Source organism: Ochotona curzoniae, unplaced genomic scaffold, assembly GCF_017591425.1.
Source record: "Ochotona curzoniae isolate NIBS_2020 unplaced genomic scaffold, NIBS_Ocur_1.0 scaffold_274, whole genome shotgun sequence".
In the NCBI taxonomy this organism is placed as follows: Eukaryota; Metazoa; Chordata; class Mammalia; order Lagomorpha; family Ochotonidae; genus Ochotona; species Ochotona curzoniae.
Window position 1 is genome coordinate 3,920,586 of NW_024467101.1, and position 22,155 is coordinate 3,942,740.

At 49.1% G+C, this 22,155-nt stretch overlaps 1 protein-coding gene across 1 annotated transcript in view; it reads right to left on the reverse strand.

Moving 5' to 3' along the window:
• The window catches only part of LOC121171751 (protein HIRA), a 71,485-nt gene that overhangs the window by 48,216 nt on the left and 1,114 nt on the right, over positions 1–22,155 (reverse strand). The window contains exons 2-5 of the mRNA XM_041003441.1: positions 8,458–8,520; positions 6,295–6,405; positions 5,042–5,132; positions 3,853–3,947 (exon numbers count right to left, since the gene is read on the reverse strand). Coding sequence (XP_040859375.1) covers positions 3,853–3,947; positions 5,042–5,132; positions 6,295–6,405; positions 8,458–8,520 — 360 coding nt within the window. The remainder of the gene's footprint in view (positions 1–3,852; positions 3,948–5,041; positions 5,133–6,294; positions 6,406–8,457; positions 8,521–22,155) is intronic.

The window sequence follows — 22,155 nt, forward strand, 5'->3', positions numbered from 1 at the left end:
GATACAGAAACACGATGCCTACAAAATAAACAGGAGCTTTCTTCAGAGGGAGGAGTGCTGAAGGGGCATCACGTACACATCGGAGCTGCCGCCAGTACCCAGGTCCTGGGGCAGGGAAGAGAGGGTCAGGTGGAAACACGGGAAGCAGTTTCCAAGGATTATTTACAATGCAGACATAAGCTACACATTCGACTTTGCAATGCAGTCAATGTTCTTCCACACTCTCCTCGGCCATTTCTTGTACTGCTTATTCACTTTGGAAAATATCCCTCTGGCAGAAGCCTGATAAATGTTTAATTCCATTTTCTTCAGGTTTAATGACTTTAGAGATTTTATTCCTTTACTATCTGGGATTTATTTTGGTGTGTGCTCTATTTGGTATACTAGACGGATTTCTCATCCCTCACAAGCTGCTTAGCGATTACTTCGTAACATCTAGGAACAATCCCCTCTGTTTCTGCTAAGTTACCCCTCCAAAACAACTCACCAAGTTCTGGGTACACTGCACCTGTCAGTGTGCCCCACCAGCACTGAAACCAAGTGTTTCTGTCTGCACCTAACTTCTGCCCATGTGGCTTGGGTTATTGCTGCTAAGTCCTCAGCAAATCCACAAATGGGACATTATTTTCTCCTTACACTCTGGGTTTGCAGGTTCTCTTCAGACTGAACATACCATCCCTTTTTCTTCTCCCTGTGCACAACACCCTTCTAACACTCAGGGCTCCTCGTTCCTTAAATTTTTCCTCTAGATAGCCTTGGTTACCACATCTATCCCCATAGTTGTGTACACAGACCTTCCAAGTCATGGCACTGCAAGCTTCCGCCCTGCTTCCACTGCAGCCCTCCTGCACACCCAACAGCTCAGTGCGCCCAGGCCATCATGACGCCCAGTAATGCCTTCATACTGCCAAGAGCCAAAGGCCACTTCGGTGCAGTCCTTCCGCTAGTTGGTGCCTGCCCTATTCCTCACCTCTGCCCCAGGGCCCTGCCCTTACATCTCCTAAATTTAAATGGCAACAGGGCTACCTCCCCACCTCTCAGTGGTCACCCATCCAGTGTGACCTTCTCAGGGAGGTCTTCTTGAAGACCCTCATTACAATGGCTCCCCTTTTATGTAGAGCTCCCCAACATTGTCTTCCACAATTCTCTCCCTAGTGCTCATCTCCCAAGTTTCCTGTATGACTACGATTTCACTGTCAGTCCCCTTTAAAAAAATGAAAACCCAGGCCTGGCGGGATAGTGTAGCAGTTAACGTCCTCGCCTTGAGTGCGCAGGGATCCCATATGAGCGCCGATTCTAATCCCGGCAGCTCCACTTCCCATCCAGCTCCCTGCTTGTGGCCTGGGAAAGCAGTCGAGGATGGCCCAAAGCTTTGGGTCCCTGCACTCGCGTGGGAAACCTAGAGGAACTTCCTGGCTCCTGGCTCCGGATCAGCGCAGCTCCAGCTATTGCACTCACTTGGGGAGTGAATCATCGGATGGAAGATCTTCCTCTCTGTCTATCTACCTTTCCAATAAAAATAAATAAATCTTAAAAAAAGAAAACTCCATCAGGGAAGAAACTATAGTGTGACACAGCAAGTTAGGCAGCCAGGTGTAATGAAAGTATCCCATATGGGTGGCAGTTCAAGTCCCAGCTGCCCTACTTCTGATTCAGCTCCCCGCTAATGTGTCTGGAAAAGCAGTGGAGGATGGCCCAAATCCTTAGCCCATGTATTCATGTGCGGAACTGAGGAGAAACTCTTGGCTCAGGCCTGGCCATTGCAGCAATATAGAGAATGACCAGCAGAGGAAAGATTTCTCTCTGTAACTCTACCTTTTAAATAAATATCCTTACATACACACACCCTCTACCTGGAACATAGCAGGCTCTCAATAAATATTTGCCACATGGGTAAATAAATAAGTTAGTTTTTCCATTTATAAAGTGATTATTTTATATATGTTTGTACTTTTTGTCTTAGAGATCTTCAATATTTCCAGTAAGATTATTCCTGGTGTTCTTGATTTTTGATACTATTGTATAAGAGTTCCTTTTTTTTTTTTTAAAGTGTTGTTGTTTTGCTTTCTCTTTAAAGGCAGAGTTACAGAGAGAGAAGGAGAGACAGAGACAGAATCTACCATCTGCTGATCCATTGCCCATATGGCTGAAATAGCTAAAGCTAGGCCTGGGCACCAGAGTTCCCTTTTTTATTATTAGACAGCCTAAAGATAAAGAATTTCAACTGATTTTACATGAAGTCAATTTGTTTATTTATTTTAAAGGTTTATTTAATTCACTTGAAAGTCAGAGTTAGAGAGGGAGACACAGGAAGAGAGAGCTCTGCATCTGCTGGTTCATGCCCCAAATGGCTACAACGGCTGGACCTACGCCAATCAGAAGTTGGGACCCAGGAGCTTCTTCTGGATCTCCCATGCGGGTGCAAGGGTCCAAGGACTTGAACCATCTTCTGTTGCTCTCCAAGGCCATAAGCAGGGAGCTGGATGGGAAGTGGAACAGCCAAGATACAAACAAGCACCCGTATGGAATGCCGGTATCGGCAGGCAGAGGATTAACTCACCAGCCCCTTACATGAGTGGCTGGGTAAGTTAAATGCTCTATGAGCTGTCGTGACACAAACAAGGGCAAATGATGCACTCTGATACCAAACAATAATACATAGCTCCTACTCCAGCCTTTCAAACTGTGGACTCATCCTGCAGTCACCGAGACGCGGTTTGCTCACTTTTCAACTGTCTACAGAGCACTTGCTGAGCATATACTGCCATGGGATACGGGAGGTCAGACCTCCCAACCCACTCATCCTAATCCTCTGCCCACTGCACTCCGGACTCAAACTTCTGAGTTTCCTGCCATTCCTCCCCATCCCCAGCTGGCCTATCCCACACCGCATGGTCAGTGCTCCAGAGAAGACACTTCTGGCCATCCAGGCACCTGGCTGAGAACCTACATCATTCCTCCCTATGATCTGACCTGGAACTTCCCAATCAGCCTCCCCTTCCTCCTCAATCTCTCCGCTATCCTAGGCCTAGTTCACACTCCTGCAGCTCTCCCCTGACCCACTGAATCCTAACTTTTTTTTCACAGAGCTGACAACAACCTCCCTCATGTGCTTCAGCACTACTTTTAATGGCCAATGTCTCTTCTGCTCCACCAGGGTATGGCAGCCTTCCATGACCTAGTCCCACACACTTGTCCAGCCTTACTATGGGCTGCTCCTTGCCTTGCTGTAAAGGGTCAGCCACAGTTAAACTCTTCCAACCCACCAATCACGCCAAACCTTTCTCGCTTCTTTTACCATTCTTTAGTCCACCATTGAGTTAGACCCTAGGCTTCCTAAGAGCAGGCTAAGCTCCTGCCTTCCCCCGGGCACCCAGGGCACTGGCTCACGCTGTCATCCACTGAGCTTCCTCTTCTTCAGTCTAACTCTGAAAAATGTGCCTCTTTCCATACCAAGTCTGTTTTAAACATTTTAAAGCCACACTCTAGGTAAAACTGAGAAATTTTGTCATTGGGCACCTCTGGGCTGGTTTCTGGGGAATAAATAAAGTGCGCTTACGGACTCAGTGATCCACTGATGAAGGTACTGATTCCGTTCAGCAGGATAAACAGCAGAAGGTGGGAAGTTCTACATTAAAGATATAAACATACACCCCATGAGGGCAGCAGTGGAGATGGCGACTGCACAGGCCTTGAGGGACAGGCAGGGGTGACCAATGGTGAGGGGAGGGACAACCCAGAGAGAGGGCAAGCTTTAAGGACAAACAGCCGCAGAGGGGATGTGCAGGTGCTGCTACTGACCTGAGGCAGCTGCCAGGGAAGCCCACCCAGCCAACAGGCTGTCCCACTCACCGCCTGAATGACTCCGGAGGATGGAGACACACCGCCACTGCTCCACATTGGCAAGCTTACCACTGGAGCCAAACACGGTGCTGGGGCCGATGTACCTGTGTGAGAGAGCAGTCAGACAGGCACGCGTGGGGGTTCCAGACGCTGCACAGAGATGCTCCCTGCAGCGTAGCTTATCACAGCAGACAGAACAAAGCAAACACAGACCCAGAAAGCACTGAGTGGCTGCTGAACACAAGGGCCGAAGGGATAGATTATGATGCACGCACTGACGGAAGACTATATAGCCTTCGCAAACGTTGCATGGGACTGCATTCTTAAGGAATTGGTAATCACAGAGGTAGGTCCCAGTATATCCGAGACAACACGATACTGCCTATAGCACTTATGCAGAGAGACAAATACACGCAACAAGGCTATCATTAGATGTGGAAGAAGGGTCAGAAGGACACGCACCAAAAACAACAAGATATTAACCATCGGTGGTGAGATTTTCAGATTCTTTTATTTCTCTGCATCTTTCTACTTTCCCAAACTGTGTACTAAATACTTATGTTGGGTATTTCAGATAGCAAAAGCATCCCTCTCTGATGAATTAAACAGTCCTGTCTTGGATGACTACAGGAAGAGCCACAGTGGCTGAGCAATGGTGTGAGGTCTGATGGTCCCCAGAGTTACCTGGCAGGGGGGAACATATTATGGGATGAAGCCCTAGAATCCACTCAGGGACACTTCTTGCTTAGGGGTAAAGAACAATAACTTGTGGATGATGCTGAGCTCCATGGGTGCAGAGCAGGAGTTGCTCAAGCTGTACAGTGGCACAGAATACAGGAAGTAGCCAAGAGGATGGGCTCAGGACTGCCCAGCCGTACCCGCCAGAGCTCTGCAACCCTTAGCCACTTTCTGTGTTGGGGTTCCAGGTAAACTCTCATTTGAAGGACCATGCAAGTGAAGCCATCCTGTTGGCAGGAGTAGGAGCCAGCCCCTCTTGCCAGGTGGAGCCCACGGTCCTGCAGGGGGGGCAGCTTCCGACCCCCCAGTTCATCTGTTCCTGACTTACATGCGTTCCCTGCCACTAATGGAAGTTGGAGCCTGGGGAGACTTCAGCAGCAGGGTGGGAAAGATGACTTTGGTAAAGACCAGCAAAGAAGCTTCTAAAAATAGAGTGTGAATAAAGGAAAATGATGCTTACGTAGCCCGCTTCCACACCATTATCAGTTTGTCATCTCCCCCAGAAGCTAAATACATCCCACTGTTTGACCACCGCACACAGTTCACACATGCTGGGAAGAAAAAAAAATAGAGTGATGAAAATCCAATAGTCACATCCATTGGCTTTATGCAGAGTTTGACAAGATGTAAAGGGTTCATAAAAGCTATTCTGTCTAATCTATGTAAGGCATCTACTGCAAGAGAGTCCCAGAAAAACAATTCAGTGGAAATACTAACCTACTTGTGCTGTAATAACAGTTATCAGAACAGTCTGGGGGCTGAAGTACACGTCATCTGAGAACTGTCAGTGCTGAATGAAACAATCAGCAAGAGGCTGATTCCCAAGGAAAGTGATAAATGATGACTAAATCTAATTATCTAATTATTCCAAATGAGCCATCTATCAATGAGATAGACTTCTGAGTAGAGATTACTCTCAAAAATGACAATAAGTGCTAAAAAGGCCAACAAGTACTTTTCAGAACTTTCAGGGCAGTCATTTGAGTATGACACTTCTGACTCCACTATATCAGAGGGTAGCCCTTTTACATTTGCAATTTCCAAGTTTGTCAGCACTGTGACTTGACTGAGTCTGTTCCTGCAGGCTAAGAGCAGCAGACATTCCTCCAGTCTCCGGAGGGGTCAGTCTCCAGGACGACTCTCAGTTCACCCTTTGGGGGAACTGAAATATGATGACCCGACTAAAGTTGTAGCCCACATTCGGCCTCTTGAGTAATGTGTGCTCCAGGTCCAAGGACGCCGAGAGGCATGTTGGGGGACAAGAACACACAAAATGAAGGGAGGGGCTGATGCCCAAGGGCCAGCAACTATTAATGGAGCACCTCAGGGCTGGGAAACTAAGGTATTACAGCAGGAAAGGAAACCATGACACTGTCCAACAACCCAGAGTGTCCTGACTCAGTGTCGGCCCCTTCCCTAGAACCCTACTGTGTCCAGGTCGCTGGCCCCAAAGCCCCATGGAATCAGGCAGTAACGACTCATGAGCAGGAAATCACCAGAGGTACCTGCAGACTGTCCAAAGATGGTTCTGTGAGCGGGCCGAGTCTTCTGCCGAGTAACTCACCCAGGTGTGTAGCCAACATCTGTGCCTTCAGACAGCAGGCCGAGGGGAGTTACCGCCGCACGGGCCTTAGCTTTCTAATTACAAACACATGTGCTAACCTTGGGCACTCTGCCAACACGCAAAGCCTGCAAAGGGCCACTCTGTAATACCTAAGTGATTGTCCATCTGGCAAAGCATCTTGGGAATATTTTCATCCTTCTCGTCATCCTCCTGGAGGACTGGAGACATATTCCAGATCACAACCTTCCCAGAATCCTGCCCTGGAGGGAAGAAGCATAAACAGCTCAATGTGCAGCAAAAAATGGACAACGACATATCATAGTAACCAGGGGAAATCCTTACTCAGCTTCCACGAACCATGATCAGACTAGATTAAGGAAACTGGATTTGACTACTAACGTACTACAGAGAAGATAAATAAGCAACCATGGAGGCCTCAGACAACATGGATTCAGCAGGAGGTTGAGTCTAATTTGATTTTATGCAAAGAAACTCCATTAGAAATCAGGAGGGGACCGAGCGCTGGTCTCTCTGGAAGGTCCTCACTCCTGCCCAGGACCCAGAGTTGTCATCTGCAAAATGAAGAAGATGCAAAGCTGGTGTCCCAGAACCCTTGAGGCTTGTGCCTGGGAAACCCAGAAAGCCAGGAGGGAAGCATAGTTCTTGCTGGGCATCCTTCCCTCCTAGATGCTGCAGGGAATCCATGGCTGCTCCACACAGGCCTGGACGCCCTGAGATCCCAGAGGGAAATGTGCCTTCCACACAGGCACACGGGCTCATTGACCTCTGCGGTCACCTCCAGCAGAGAGAGCAACTGAGAAGGGGACTGAATGGTTCCGTGGTCAGAAGCTCATACACTGTGGTGCATTGTACTAATGCTTCCTCTTCCTCAGCTTCCCATCAGGGGCAAAAGCCAACGAACCTCTGGAAATGAGAATGTGAAAGTCACAGTGGGGCCCGGCGCGGTGGCGCAGTGGTTAAGGTCCTTGCCTTGCACGCCCGGGATCCCATATGCGCGCCAGTTCTAATCCCGGCAGCCCCGCTTCCCTTCCAGCTCCCTGCCGGTGGCCCGGGAAAGCAATCGAGGATGACCCAAGGCTTTGGGACTTTGCACCCGCGTGGGAGACCCAGAAGAGTCTCCTGGCTTCGGACCAGCATAGCATCTGCCGTTGCGCTCACTTGGGGAGTGAAACATCAGATGGAAGATCTTCCTCTCTGTCTCTCCTCTCTGTATATCCGCCTTTCCAATAAAAAAATAAATCTTTAAAAAAAAATAAAAATAAATCTTTAAAAAAAAAAAATAAAAGAAAGTCACAGTGAGGCATGCTCACCAGTTCCTCTTGGGCAGCATGCAAATTTCCTAAACATCTCTCCTAGATTTCACTGACATAAGCATGGTAGCGAAGGGCAAACCCGCTGTGCTCTCCAGCCCAGCACAGTGTGCTTACGCAAGGCTGCAGGCTTCATGCCCAGTGCGCAGAAGGGCAGTAAGGCCCTCCTGCCCACAGCTTCCCTGCACTCCCCATCTGCTGGCTGCCAGTAGGCAGGGGTCTCTGCAGCCAAGCCTGACCTGAAGAAGCACAGTTGAGTGTATGCCACGCCCCCAAGGAGAAGTGGCTGTGGCTGCTCAGGAGGAATGCACTGTGTGCACCTCTGTGTTCCGGCATCAGAGATGCACTGTGTTTCCAAACACAGCCACGTTAGCTCTACAAGTTTCAGTCTGCATGTCCAAATGGATTTTTTAAAAAGATTTTTAAATTTTCATTGGAAAGGCAGATATACACAGAGGAGGAGAGACAGAGAGGAAGATCTTCTTGGTTCACTCCCCAAGCGGCTGCAATGGCTAGGGCTGTGCCAATCCACAGCCAGAAGCCAGGACCTCTTCCAGGACTCCCATGCGGGTGCAGAGTCTCAAGGCTTTGGGCCATCCTCAACTGCTTTCCCAGGCCACAAGCAGGGAGCTGGATGGGAAGTGGAGCTGCTGGAACACGAACCAGAGCCCATATGGGATCCCAGCATGCACAAAGCGAGGACTTTAACCACTCTGCTATCGCTCTGGGCTCGTCCAAATGGATTTTAACATTTAGTCAATAAATACGAATCAGGATGAGAACCCTGGCACCAACATTTTTAGAGTGAATGCTATTGCAAAAAGGATTCTGATGAAACCTGTACCAAGAACAGATTATAACCACTCATTTTAAGCTATGTTCATTCCATTCATACTAAAACAGCAGGCATTCTCTCCACGGCTCAGCAGACACCAGCGGGAGGTGGAGCAATGCAGGACAGCGATCACTCCCAGACCTCACCTTGTCCTCCAGTTGCAAACTTGGTCCCGTCAGGGTGAATATCAACTGAAAAAATTGGCTTGCCTGGAAACAGAGGAGAAAAATCAACATGTGTCATTTAGCTTTTATTTTGAGCAACACACTCAAAATTTTAAAATACTGTTTATTCAAGTAATATTTCTAACCACCACAGCTAGGGCATCAGTAAGAAGCTCTGGACCAGTTATCTGTGGGTAAACCAGTGATTTTATCTACTCCTAACTGCTGGAAGACATCAAGCAACATTAGATGCACGAGTTCAACAGTGGGACCAACCATGCCATCAGTACCAGTGATGCACCCCAAAGGACGTCTCAGCACCAGCCACCTGCCACCTGCCAGGGACAGGTGTCAGCAAAGGCTGCGAGTCGTTTGTGATAAAAGCGCTGAGTCAGGGCTCTTGTGGTGTAGTGGATAAAGCCACTGTTTGTAGCACTGGTACCACATAAAGGCACCAGGTTGAGTCCTAGCACTCCACTTTTGTTTTTCTTCTGAAGATTTGTTTATTTTCATTGAAAAGTCAGATTTACACAGAGAATGAGAGGCCCCAAGTGGCCATCACAGCTGGAGCTGAGCCAATCTGAAGCCAGGAACTTCTTTTGGGTCTCCCACATGGGTGCAGGGTCCCTAGACTTTGGGCCATCCTCTAGTGCTTTCCCTGGACAGGAAGTGGAGTAGCCGGAACACAAACCAGTGCCCATAAAGGATCCCAGCACATGCAAGGCAAGGACTTTAGCCACTAGGCTATCAAGTTGGGCCCTCCACTTTCAATCCAGCTCCCTGCTAATGAACCTGTGAAAGCAGCAAAGTATGGCTACAGTGCTTAGTCCCCTACAACAAATAGGAGACCCAAAGGAAGCTCCTGGATCCTGACTCAGTCATTTGGGAAATAAACTAGCAAATGAAGATCTCAATCTCTCTCTCTGGGTAATTCTGCCTTTTAAACAAACAAATCCTTAAAAGACTGACTGAGGCACCCAACACTGAGACTCAGGCTATGAGTCCTACTGGACATCAGAGGGCAGAGATCAACTAGCATCTCTAAGAATCTTGTGAAATTCAGTATACAAAAGTTTCAAGAACGGTAAAGACAGCAGCAGAAAGGAGACCTAGTCCCACCAGCAAAGCTACCTCACCAGGGCCCGCTGGCGAAGCCACAGCCGGCCAGCCTCCAGGAGTGTTTTCCAGCCAGAGCCACCCTAGGGCATGTCCAGGGGAACTCTGCCTTTCCAACGCCAGAACCCACCTTCCCTAAACTTCAACACCTTCTGAAATCTGTGTAGAGCTGAGTAATAAACTGAGCACGGAGACGCAGAGGGATCAGGACTCCTGCCCAAGGCATCCAGACCTCCAGCTCAGAGCCTGCGGCTTTACGTGCTGTGGTACAGGGACAGGGTTGGGTCTGCTGAGACTGAAGATGACACTGCCTGGGGGAGCCCATGCAGAGGCCATGGTGAGAGACACAGGAGGCGGGAGAGGGAAGGACAGAGTGCTAGCTGGCACTGTGTGGTAAGCCCACCTGCTAAGCTGGAGTGTACTATGTGCAGGTGAGGCCCCTGGCCTTCTCAGGACACTGCGACCTTGTTACTTCCAGACAACGATGGACTCCCAATAAAACTGTTTATTGTATCTTGACAATAGGATGCTGGACTCTCTGCCATTGTCCATGCCCACAATAATGGACATATGACTGTGTATGAAGTACTATATTATAGTAATGATATAGGGAACTCAGTGAAGAGGGAGGGAACTGGGGAGGGGATATGGGAAATTCAAGTGCATATGGAATTGTATCATAAAATGATAATAAAAGGAAGTTAAAAAATATTAAAATAGCAGGGGGGTACAGATGACATGATGTTGTATGTAGAAAACTCTGAAGATTCCACAGGAAAAAAGCATTGATTTTAATAGATAAATTTGACAGATGCAGGATGAAAAATCAATAATAACTAGCTATGATTTTATTCATTAACAGTGAAAAACCTGAAAAAAAAATCCAGAAAGTAATCCCATCTACAATAATTACAAATAAATAAACAAAAAACTTGGGAGTAAATTAAGCAGGGAAACCTTTGCTTGTACACTGTAAGCTACAAAGCATGGCAGAAGGGTACCTTCACAAGGCACAAATCAGTGGGAACACACAGCAAAATCCTGGTTGGAAGGCTCAGTATCTTTACAAAGTCAAAATTACTCAAAGTGACCTATACATTCAATGTAATTACCACTAATATTTTTCACTTTTTATTTAATTTTAATTTTTAAAAAAGATTTACTTATTTTATTGGAAAGGCAGATAGAGAGAGAGAAGAGATACAGAGAGAAAGCTCTTCCATCCTCTGGTTACTTCCCAAATAGCCACAATGGCCTGAGCTGAGCCAATCTGAAGCCAAGAGCCAGGAGCTTCTGGTAGGTCTCCTATGAAGGTACAGGGTCCCAAGGCTTTGAGCCATGGTCTACTGCTTTCCCAGGCCACAAGCAGGGAGCTGGATGGGAAGCCAAGTAGTCAGGACACGAACTAATGTCCATATGGGATCCAGGTGAATGCAAGGTGAGCATTTAGCCAATAGGCTACCAACCTCTAAATTTTATTTTATTTATTATTTTTTTTAATTAATTACATTGCATTATAAGACACAGTTTTATAGACACTGGGATTCCCCCCCACCCCTCCTCCATGGTGGATTTCTTCACCTTGTTGCATAACCACAGTTCAAGTTCAGTTGAGATTCTTTCATTGCAAGCATATACCAAGCACAGAGTCCAGCATCTTATTGTCCAGATAAGTTCAACGGCCTAAATTTTATTTTTAATACTGTTTACACATTTATTTAGTTTTAACATTGTTTATGTAGTTGAGAGAGCATGTCTGGGTTAGGCAAAGGCACCCAGCCATGTGGGAGACTTGCGTTGACTAAATGGCATCACCCACAATACTGGGGCACTTTTGGCGCTGCAAAAGCTATGGTTGGGGAGGCATGCTAAGATGCAGTACCCTCCCACATGTTTCAGAACAGAGTGGGGCTGGGCCTGGCGCGGTGGCGCAAGTGGTTAAGGTCCTCGCCTTGCACGCCCGGGACCCCATATGGGCGCCGGTTCTAATCCCGGCAGCCCCGCTTCCCTTCCAGCTCCCTGCTTGTGGCCTGGGAAAGCAGTCGAGGACGGCCCAAAGCTTTGGGAACCTGCACCCGCGTGGGAGACCTGGAAGAGGCTCCTGGCTTCGGATCGGCATAGTATCGGCCCGTTGCGCTCACTTGGGGAGTGAATCATCGGACGGAAGATCTTCCTCTCTGTCTCTCCTCTCTGTATATCCACCTTTCCAATGAAAAAATAATAAAAATAAATCTTTAAAAAAAAAAAAAAAAAAAAAAAAGAACAGAGTGGGGCTATACCTCAGCACCCACCAGAATACAAAAGAACCATATCTGGGGGCAGATTCTGTAGGGGACTTGTGGGCTTGCCCCTGTGAGCCCTGCTCTGAGCTTCTGCAGCTCCTGACATTGTTGCTGTCACAGAGGCAATTAAGGTCCACATGGGAGACTGGTGCTGACCTGGCTAACGCCTTTGTCTCCGTCCTCCTGGGGAACAGCCATCAGAACCTCTTTGCCTTCACATGGAATAGTCTGCAGTGTACTTCTACTCTACTTCTGCAGAAACACCTTCATTCCTCTGTTAATGTGCCACCAGTAGGTAGGTCCTGGTTTACAGATTCCCAACTAGACCCACAAAAACTTGTAATTTACTATACTGATGGCATTGTCATTGCTGACCCGCTTAGGAAAAAAAAAAAAAAAGATGTCCAGGCCCTATATAAGGTTACAGGTGACAGGCCAAGTCAGACTACAGAACTCACCTGACAGAAAACCACCCAACACTTGCAGGAGCTAGGGCTGGAAGGAGGCTGGGTGGGGTCAGGCTGCAGCAACCACTGGCACATGTAATGGCCAGGACTGAGATCGGATCATTGAGATCTGGAGGTGGGAGAAGGCCTGGTAGGGGAACTTGGTGAACTCCCCCACCAGGCTGCAGCTCCTGCTGGGAAACACAAGAGCCTGGGCAGAGGGTAGGGGGCAGGGCCAGCCAGGGCGTGGGCTGTACCTGGCTAGACTAGGCTTGGCTGCAACACCCGCCAGTGAGTGACCATGCCAGGTTGGGTCAAAGTACCCATCAGCACATGCAAAACCTGGGGCTGGGAACAGGTCTGGCAGCAGAACTCTGGGGACTCTCCTGCTGGACTGCAGTTCCCACTGGAGAGCGTGAGAGACGAGGCTGTGAGTGGATCAGGCGGGGAAGGCTGCGGCACCTGCTGGTGCTTATGAAAGCCAAAATAAAAGTGCAAGCCAGCTGGGCTAAGCTGCAACAGCTGGCAGGTGCCAGGACTGGGTGCGAGTCACGTCAGACTGGCCTGCAGTACTCCATAGCAGGCACAAGATCCAGGACGGGGAGCATGTCTAGTAGAACGATGGGCACTGCGCTACTAAGCTATACCTACCACTGCTGAGTCCAAGAACAGGGGCTGAGATCAAACCAGACTGGACAAGGCGGCGGCACCTGGTGGCATACATGAGTGTTGGGAACAGAACAGGCCAGGCTGAACTAAGCTACAGTACCCATGGGTATGTGCAAGAGCTGAATGGAATGTGGGCTGGGCTGGACTAGGCCACAGCAGAGTCTGACATGTGCAAAAACCAGCACTAGGGGTCACCCTGGATGGGCCATGCAAACAGCTGGTACGTGTGAGGACCGGGTCTATGGTGGACCAGCGAAGCTAGGCCACAGCACCTGTCGATTTGCATGATATAGGGCTGGGACAGAACTGACCACCCAACTGTATCTACCAGTATTTGAGCTGTCTAGTGTGGGAGACAGACCAAACCCGATCCTCAACTGGCTGACACACACAGCGGAATCAAGTCTGAGATCACTGCAGGAGAGGTTTCTTGGGGGACTCAGTCCCTGGCCACGGGCTGTGCGGCCAGACCTTGGAGTGCATGTTATCTGGATCGGGCCTCTTCAGCTGCTGATGCCTGGGCAGTGGACAGCATGCCCACAGGCACACAGAGCAGCAGGGGATGTGGACTGCCTTGTGAGAGGACAGACAGCAGAGTAGGCCAAGCTTTGCAGCACGCTCCTGGGGCTGTGGATACCCTAAGGCAGACTCTATCAACCAAAACCAGACCGACCTTGGAAAGACTGTCTCAATCCTGGAAATGAAACCAAAAACTTCTGTGAACTATCGAAACCACCCCAGAAACACCCTTGGAACCTTCTTCCGCTTATCAGGGGTCTCTAAGGGGTTATCACATGATCATCCCCCATCCCTGGGCGCTGGTAGAGTTTGACAAAAAGAGCAACCCTTTCCCCACTGTGGACACAAAAGGAAAAAAAAAAAAAAAACCCTGAAAAACCAACCTTCCTCCATGCCTGACCCTCCCCACCCTAACAGAAGCCCACATGGGGATGCATCCCTTTCAATTCTGTAAACAATATTAAACACTAAAAAACTTTAAAATGAGGGGATATTTATTTACATATCCATATTCATAGAAGCATCATTTACAATAGTCAACAGGCAACTCAAACGTCCATGGATGTATAAATAAATAAACAAGTTTAGACACACAATGGAATATCATGCAGTCTTTAAAAGGAAGAAAGTTTTGGACCCAGCACAGTAACCTGGTGGCTGAAGTCCTGGCCTTGTTTGCACTGGGATCCCATGTGGATTCTGGTTCACGTCCCAGCTGCTTCACTTCCCATCCAGCTCCCTGCTTGTGGCCTGGGAAAAGTGCTCAAGGACAGTCCAAAGCTTTGGGACCCTGCACCTGTGTGGGAGACCAGGAAGCAGCTCCTGGCTCCTGGATTCGGATTGGCTTAGCTCTGGCATTGTGGTCACTTGGGAAATGTACCAGCTGGTGGAAGATCTATCCCTCTGTGTCTCTTTCACTCTGTAAATGTGACTGTCCAGGGCCCGGTGTGATGGCACAGTGGTTAAGGTCCTCGCCTTGCACGCCCCAGGATCCCATATGGGCGCCGGTTCTAATCCCAGCAGCCCCGCTTCCCTTCCAGCTCCCTGCCTGTGGCCCGGGAGAGCAGTCGAGGACGGCCCAAAGCTTTGGGACCCTGTACCCACTGGTAGACCTGGAAGAGGCTCCTGGCTTCGGATCTGCATAGCATCGGCCGTTGCGCTCACTTGGGGAGTGAATCATCGGACGGAAGATCTTCCTCTCTGTCTCTCCTCTCTGTATATCTACCTTTCCAATAAAAATAAAATAAAACAAATGAAATAAAATTAAAAAATTTAAAAAAAGAAACTGCAGTTTAAAAAAAAATGTGACTGTCCAAAAAAAAATTTTTTTTAAAGATCTGTTTTCTTTTTTTTTTTTTAAAGATTTATTTTTATTATTTTTTTATTGGAAAGGCGGATATACAGAGAGGAGAGACAGAGAGGAAGATCTTCCGTCCGATGATTCACTCCCCAAGTGAGCGCAACGGGCCGATACTATGCCGATCCGAAGCCAGGAGCCTCTTCTGGGTCTCCCACGCGGGTGCAGGTTCCCAAAGCCTTGGGCTGTCCTCGACCGCTTTCCCAGGCCACAGGCAGGGAGCTGGAAGGGAAGCGGGGCTGCCGGGATTAGAACCGGCGCCCATATGGGATCCCGGGCGTGCAAGGCGAGGACCTTTAACCACTTGTGCCACCGCGCCGGGCCCAAGATCTGTTTTCTTTATTGGAGCTGGATAGGAAGCAGGGCAGCAGGGATTATAAACGGTGCCCATATGGGATCACTGCACTTGCAAGGCAAGGACCTTAGCAGTTAGGCTACTGCTCCAGGCCCTCAGGCAACACATTTTGATCTAAATGGGTTTCCTCTTCACCAGAGGTGTTCCAGGCTAGTCGCTATCTGTTCTGTGTCACTTACTTCCCTTCCTAAAAGGTCTGAAAGATACGATCACATAAGGAGCTCCTAGGAAAAGAGTTAGGACAGGGTGCCTCCCTCACTACACACAATCTGATCTATTATAAGAGCCAGCCAGATCTGCTATACATACTGGCAAGCTAGGGTAGGGGGCGGGCCTGGTGGGGGTTATTGTGGTCGCTCTGACCAGGCTATAGCTCCCACTGGTTTAAGTGATGCCGAGTATGTGCTGGGCAGAACCAGGCTGGACTGCAACACCCATTGGTTCCAGTGGAAGTCGGGGCGGAAAACAGAACCAACCCAGCAATTGCAACCACCAGCTGATCACGGCGATGGACTGAGCCGGGTCCTGTATTTGCTAGTAGGTACAAGAATCTGGTCTGGGAACACCTCAGACAAAGTTTCTTTGGGGATCTCTCCAATCAAAATGCCGGACCCAGAACCCTGACCAGGATGACAGAAACGGAACAAGTCAAGCAACCACCTCAGCTATATTTTGGCAGTAAAATACTGCGCAAATGGAGACTCTATGATGGACTATGTCAATCGGCGGATTCTTCAACGACCTCATCGTGCTTGGAGTGGCGAGATGGGCAGAGATTCCTAACTGGTGAACTATCAAAACCTCTTGAGCAAGAATCTCGGAGCGTGCCCCACATCTGGGACCTGGGGTGGGTGGGAAACTGGGTGGGGCTTCTCCCTCAATATCTCCCTTTACCTCAGATACATGAAGGGAACCATATGGAAATAATAGTCTTTCCTATAGCCCTTGTACTTTTTTTTTTTACCCTAATTAACTATGTAAAGATGTCAAAAAACAAAAACAAAAACAAAACAAAAGCCAGCCAGGCCCTGTACTGGCAAGAACACGCAAGAATCTGGTCTGGGATCACCTCAAAGAAAGTTTCTTTGGGATTTCCCCAAACTGCCAGACTCAGAACCCCAACCATGAAGAGAAGTGCAGGATCCATGGTCTGCCATGGAGTGCAAATGTCAGAGGAAAGACTAAGGCCTTGGGACCCTACACTCACATGGGAGACCCAGAGGAGGCTCCTGGCTTCAGATCAGCACAGCTCCAGCCACTGTGGCTACTTGGGGAGTGAATCTTCAGATGGAAGATCTTCCTCTCTATATATCTGACTTTGCAATAAAAATAAAATAAATCTTTAAAAAACGAAGATTTATTTGTTTGAAAATCAGTTACAAAGGAAAGGAAGGAGCAGAGATGGAAAGATCTTTCACCCACTGATTCACTTGCCAGATGGCTGCCAACAGCCTGGACTAAGTCGTGCCAGGAGTCAGAAGCTTCATCCAGGTATCTTGGGCCATCCTCTGCTTCTTTCCCACGCCATTATCAGAGAGCTGAATCGGAAGTGGAGCAGCCAGGACACAAGCTGGCACTCAGAGGGGACACTGGCATCCCAAGTGGCCACTCTATCTGCTAACACCACAACACCCACTGCCAAGAGTGTTCTATTACTCCAGGTAATCTTGAGAGAGGGCACTATCAAGGTTCCTTACCTAGGCAGCTGGCAGAGCCACACTCCTCCAGCGGGCCGTCATTCTCTGGGTGAGTAACGTCCTCTTGGTCACAAGCCAGCCGCCACTAGCAGACCCAGGAGGCCCAGCAGAAGGGATCAGCCTGCCAGGCACTTTTATCCCCAACAAATCTCTCCTTTACCTCCCTGGCTGGACGGCACCAGGGGCCATTCCTCAACAAACCCCTTGGCACTCCCCCGCCCCCAGCAGCGCCTGGCTTTCCAGACTTGCTCCTACAGCCTGGCCTGTCAGAAGAGGAGAGGACAGGCACCGCACAGGAGCTGCAACACCCCCTCCACTTCTGAGCAAGATGGACATGCCAAGGGTCCCACTCGGTTCTCCGGATGTTGCTGCTCATCTTGCCAGGGTGATAAATGTACTTGCATCAAGTTTTGGGGCCTAGGGCTCACACCAGGTCTCTGCTTCACTTTCTAGACACCTGTAGCCTAGAGGCACACCTAACAGATGAATGGACAGACAGGCTGCCACACTCTGGGGAAAAGGGCGGGGACAAGGCAGACCCAGCCCGTCCTCTCCCTGGTCACTGCAAAGACCCAGGATCAGCACAATGGCACCAGATCCACTAACTGGCCTCATTGGTCACGGCCAGACCAGGGCTGCTCAACAATCCCTCCTAAGCTGCTTAACAGTGAATCTGCTGACAAAATGAAAGCTCATTTTCAGTAATTTGTTATAGAAAAACAAATGTTTAAAGAACCCCACTTACTAGCCTGTATCTATGCTTTCCTCAAGAGTAACAAGAAGTGGGTCCAGCACAGTAGCCTAGCAGTTAAAGTCCTCGCCTTCAACAAATAAATTTTAAAAAATAAACAAACAGTGGCAAGGGAAAGAAAAAAGTACATCTATACCTCTCTTTTAAGATTTATTTATTTATTTATTGGAAAGTCAGATATACAGAGAGGAGGAGAGACAGAGAAGATGATTTTCTGTCCAATGATTCACTCCCCAAGTGAGCTCAACGGCTGATGCTATGCTGATCCGAAGCGAGGATCCAGGAACCTCCTCCAGGTATCTCACATGGGTGCAGGGTCTCAAGGCTTTGGGACATACTCAACTGCTTTCCCAGGCCACAAGCAGGGAGCTGGATGGGAAGTGGAGCTGCCAGGATTAGAACCGGCACCCATATGGGATCCCGGGGTCTTCAAGGTGAGGACTTTAGCCACTAGGCAATGCCGCCGGGCCCTATACCTCTCTTTTAATGTTTATTTTTATTTGAAAGACATTAAAAACACATTAGAGACACAGACAAAGATGTTCCATCCACTGGTTCACTCCTTGAATAGCTGCAACAGTCAGGGCTGAGCCAACCAAGGCAGGAACCAGGAGCCGCCTCTGAGCCTCCTATGCCGGAGCAGGTGCCCAAGGGCCTGGGTCATCCTCCCTGCCTTCCCAGGCTGTAATCAGGGAGCCGGGTCAAAGCATCCAGGATCTGAATCATCACCAATATGGCTGTCACAACACTTGCAGGTAGAAGATTAACCTTCTAGTACCACACCATTCCTCTAAGTATTTTACATATGGACTGCTTACTGCATTAATTTTCACACTCACGTAGTATACATTTCAGGATGCCTGAAAATCCTTTTTGCAAAGAGAGTGAAAAACAGCACAGGGGTTTGGGGAACAAAGCCCACACTGCAAAATGACTGACTGGCAAATTATCCCATTACTGAAAAATGACCAAATACCTTTTTCCTGATGCTGTCAGAGGCAAAGAAGGACACGAACTCTCTCAACCCTGGCTGCCTTGGTCAGGACGGGCTTCTCCAAAGGCTGGACATGAGCACTGCTGGCCCAGGAGTGACAATCCCAGGAAAACTTTGCCAGGAAAAGGCCCAGTGATGGCACAGTGGCAAATCTGATGGCATGTTCTAGATAGACAAAATACTGTAAAACCCAACTGCTCTCCTTTCCAATCAATCTATGATATTCATCTAACTGAGGTTTACTGTTGTCCAGCCTGAATTAAAATATATAAAGAACACTACAGGGGAGGGCATCTAATGCAACAGACACGTAACTGCTTGGGACGCGTGAATCCCATCCAGCTCCCTGCTTGTGGCCTGGGAAGGTAGTGGAACATGGCTCAAAGCCTTGGGACTCCGCACCTGCGTGGGAGACCTGGAGGAAGCTCCTGGCTCCTGGCTTTAGATTGGCTCGGCCCCAGCCGTTGCAGCCATTTGGGGGAATAAACCAGTGGATGGAAGATCTTCCTCTCTGTTTCTTCTTCTCTCTGTAAATCTGCCTTTCCAAGAAACAAAAATAATCCTTAAAAAAAAAAAAGTAAAATTTGGGCCCGGCGCGATGGCCTAGCAGCTAAAGTCCTTGCCTTGAACGCGCTGGGATTTATGGGTGCCGGTTCTAATCCCAGCAGCTCCACTTCCCATCCAGCTCCCTGCTTGTGGTCTGGGAAAGCAGTCGAGGATGGCCCAAAGAATGGAGACCCTGCACCCGTGTGGGAGACCTGGAGGAGGTTCCTGGCTTCTGGCTTCATATCGGCACAGCGTCGGCCATTGCGGCTCACTTGGGGAGTGAATCATTGGACGAAAGATCTTCCTCTCTGTCTCTCCTCCTCTCTGTATATCTGACTTGGTAATAAAAATAAATCTTTAAAAAAAAAGTGTCAAATTCATATATGTGGACAATACCTAACACTCATTTCTCTATAGATGACAGACAATATGAGCTCCTACTATGTACCTTTTTTTTAAAAAAAGACTTAACTATTTTTCTTGGGTACATAGTGAAACAGAAAAGATGAGTCTTTATACAGTTTTACTACGGTCCAGAAGTAGAGTCACAAGCCCAAGAACTCATTGCTAGTAAATGATGGAATCTTAAATCCAATCTGATTCTATTCAAAGCTCATTTCACGGGATACAACTTCACAATGAACTAGCCAAGCCAAATCTTGGATCAGTAATTCTCACTTGGGCATTGCCAGCAGAGGATGTTGGCAACGACTGGAGACATAATTTTAAAATTTTTATTTTCAATAATTTCTTTTTAAGTAAAAATTTATTCAGTATTTATTTTTACTAGAAAACCAGAGTTACAGAGAAGATTGAGAGTGAGTGAGAGAGAGAGAGAGAGAGAGAGAGAGCTTCCATCTGCTACTTCACTCCCTAAATGGCCACAACAACTGGGGTTGAGTCTATTCAAAGCCAGGAGCCAGGAACCACCGCTGGGTGTCCTGCACGCAGACAAGCTCATGAGCCATCCTCTGCTGCTTTCCAAGGCTATCAGCAGAGAGCTGAACTGAAATTGGATCAGCCAGAACTGGAATTCGTGTCCACGTGGGATATCAGCCCAGCAGGCAGTGGGCCAGCATGGTAAACTACGGCATCAACCTCAGAATGTCTTTACTTGTAAGACTGGACAAGAGACAGAGAGGGGCTGAGAGTGATCAAGAGACCTCCTATATGCTGGTTCACTCTCCAAATGGTTACAGCTGCTTGCCCAGTTGCATTAGCAAAGCGCTAGACTGAAAGCAGAGCATTCCAGACTCTGATAAGGGATGCCAGCATTGCAACAGGTGATCTAACCCCTGCACCCCAAGGCTGGCCCCTGCAGATATCTGATGGCTACATCTAGGTGGTTGCGGTTTCTACCAGGGAAAGTGAGGAACACTGCCCGACACCCGGCAGCACACACGGCAGTCCCGAGATCAACCACACGGCCCCAAACGCACAAAGGGCTGAGATATCCAGAAACATGAAGACCTGGATAGGCATATACTCTAACACACATTTCTCCCTCTGCTCTCAGCCATCACCACTGTTGCTGCCATGACAGCCTGTCTGCCGACTCCCGGGGGAAAAAAAGCTAAGGTTTCCACTCCTGCTCAGGCAAGGTGGGAGATGGAAAGGCTGAGGAAGCAGGAGTGCAAAGATGCACTCTCTTAAGTACTTCATCCAAACTGAGACAAGTTTCACTGGCCACTGTCCACCACGCAGGCTTCTGGCCCCGCGGCCTTAGCTCCCAGCATCCTCCATTAACCCCTACTGTCTGCCAAGGGCTGCTCAGCCGGCGACACTTCTGCCAGGACAGTGGTCAGTGATTTGTCAATGCCCTTGAAGACTCCACCAGACCAGGGTGGACACTAGGGCAAAGAAAGCAGGAATCCGTTCATATGATGAAGACACCAGCCAAGACACCCGTGGCCTGCGACAGGGGGCCTGCTCTGAGCGCCCGATGCCTGCACCCGGCCATGGCAGGCCCCGTGAGGAGGCAGTGGTGACAGCTGGAGGTGTTGGGTCCTGCTCCCCACGCGGCTGGCCTGGACTGAGTCTCCAGCCCCCCTGTTTTGGCCCCTGCCACATCCGTCTGCTGTGGGCATTTGGGAGAGGAAAGGTAGGTTATACAAACTGATTCAGACAAAACACAAACAAAAAAATAGGAATTCGCTCAGACGTTTCACTTAGAAAGCAAACCAGGTGATAATGAAACATTTCCTGACCACAAAGGCAACCTGCACTCAGTTCTCCAGGGGAAAGACCTGCACCCTGCTACCAACAAGTGCTCCTGGAGATCACCACGAGAAACCAAACAGAAGCTCAGCGTCCCCGCTCTCTTGCACAGTGAGCCCGGAAAAGACTGTCTAAATTCTGGAAGCCCCAACTTCCATCCGTTTTTAGCCAACACTTGTCACATACCCAGGGTGAGGCAGGCGCTGGTGGGCCGCCGCCGACTCAGCGTGGGGCACACGGGGTACTCCCTGAGCTTCCACGGGAGGCAGAGCAGGGGGCCAGGGACGCGGAACACCCACCCGAGGTAACCGGGCAGCAATGGCTCCGACACAAGACCACCTCACAAAGCAGTGGGGCCCTGACACACACAGACAGAAGGCCGGGGAGATAACACGTGCACAGTTCTATTCGGCTGCACCCACAGAGGGCAGGTTCAAAACGGGGAAAAAATAAAAAACTTGCAGGGATGAAAAAGGCAAAAGTAGCTACATCACATCTGCTTGATCACACTGCAAGCCGCAAGACGGGAGCATCATCAGGCTGCGAATCGGGGCCACAGTCCCCTTGGGGTGGGGGTGGGGGGGACGCATTGAGCGCTGTCAGCGGATGGGGTGGGGGTAGGCGAGAGCAAACACCAACTCCGGCAGGAGTTGTCAACCATGCCCGCCGCTGGCCTCTTTGTAGCAGAGCCCAGTCCCACCCCGGGTGCACGCGCGCTCCTCCCTCCGCGC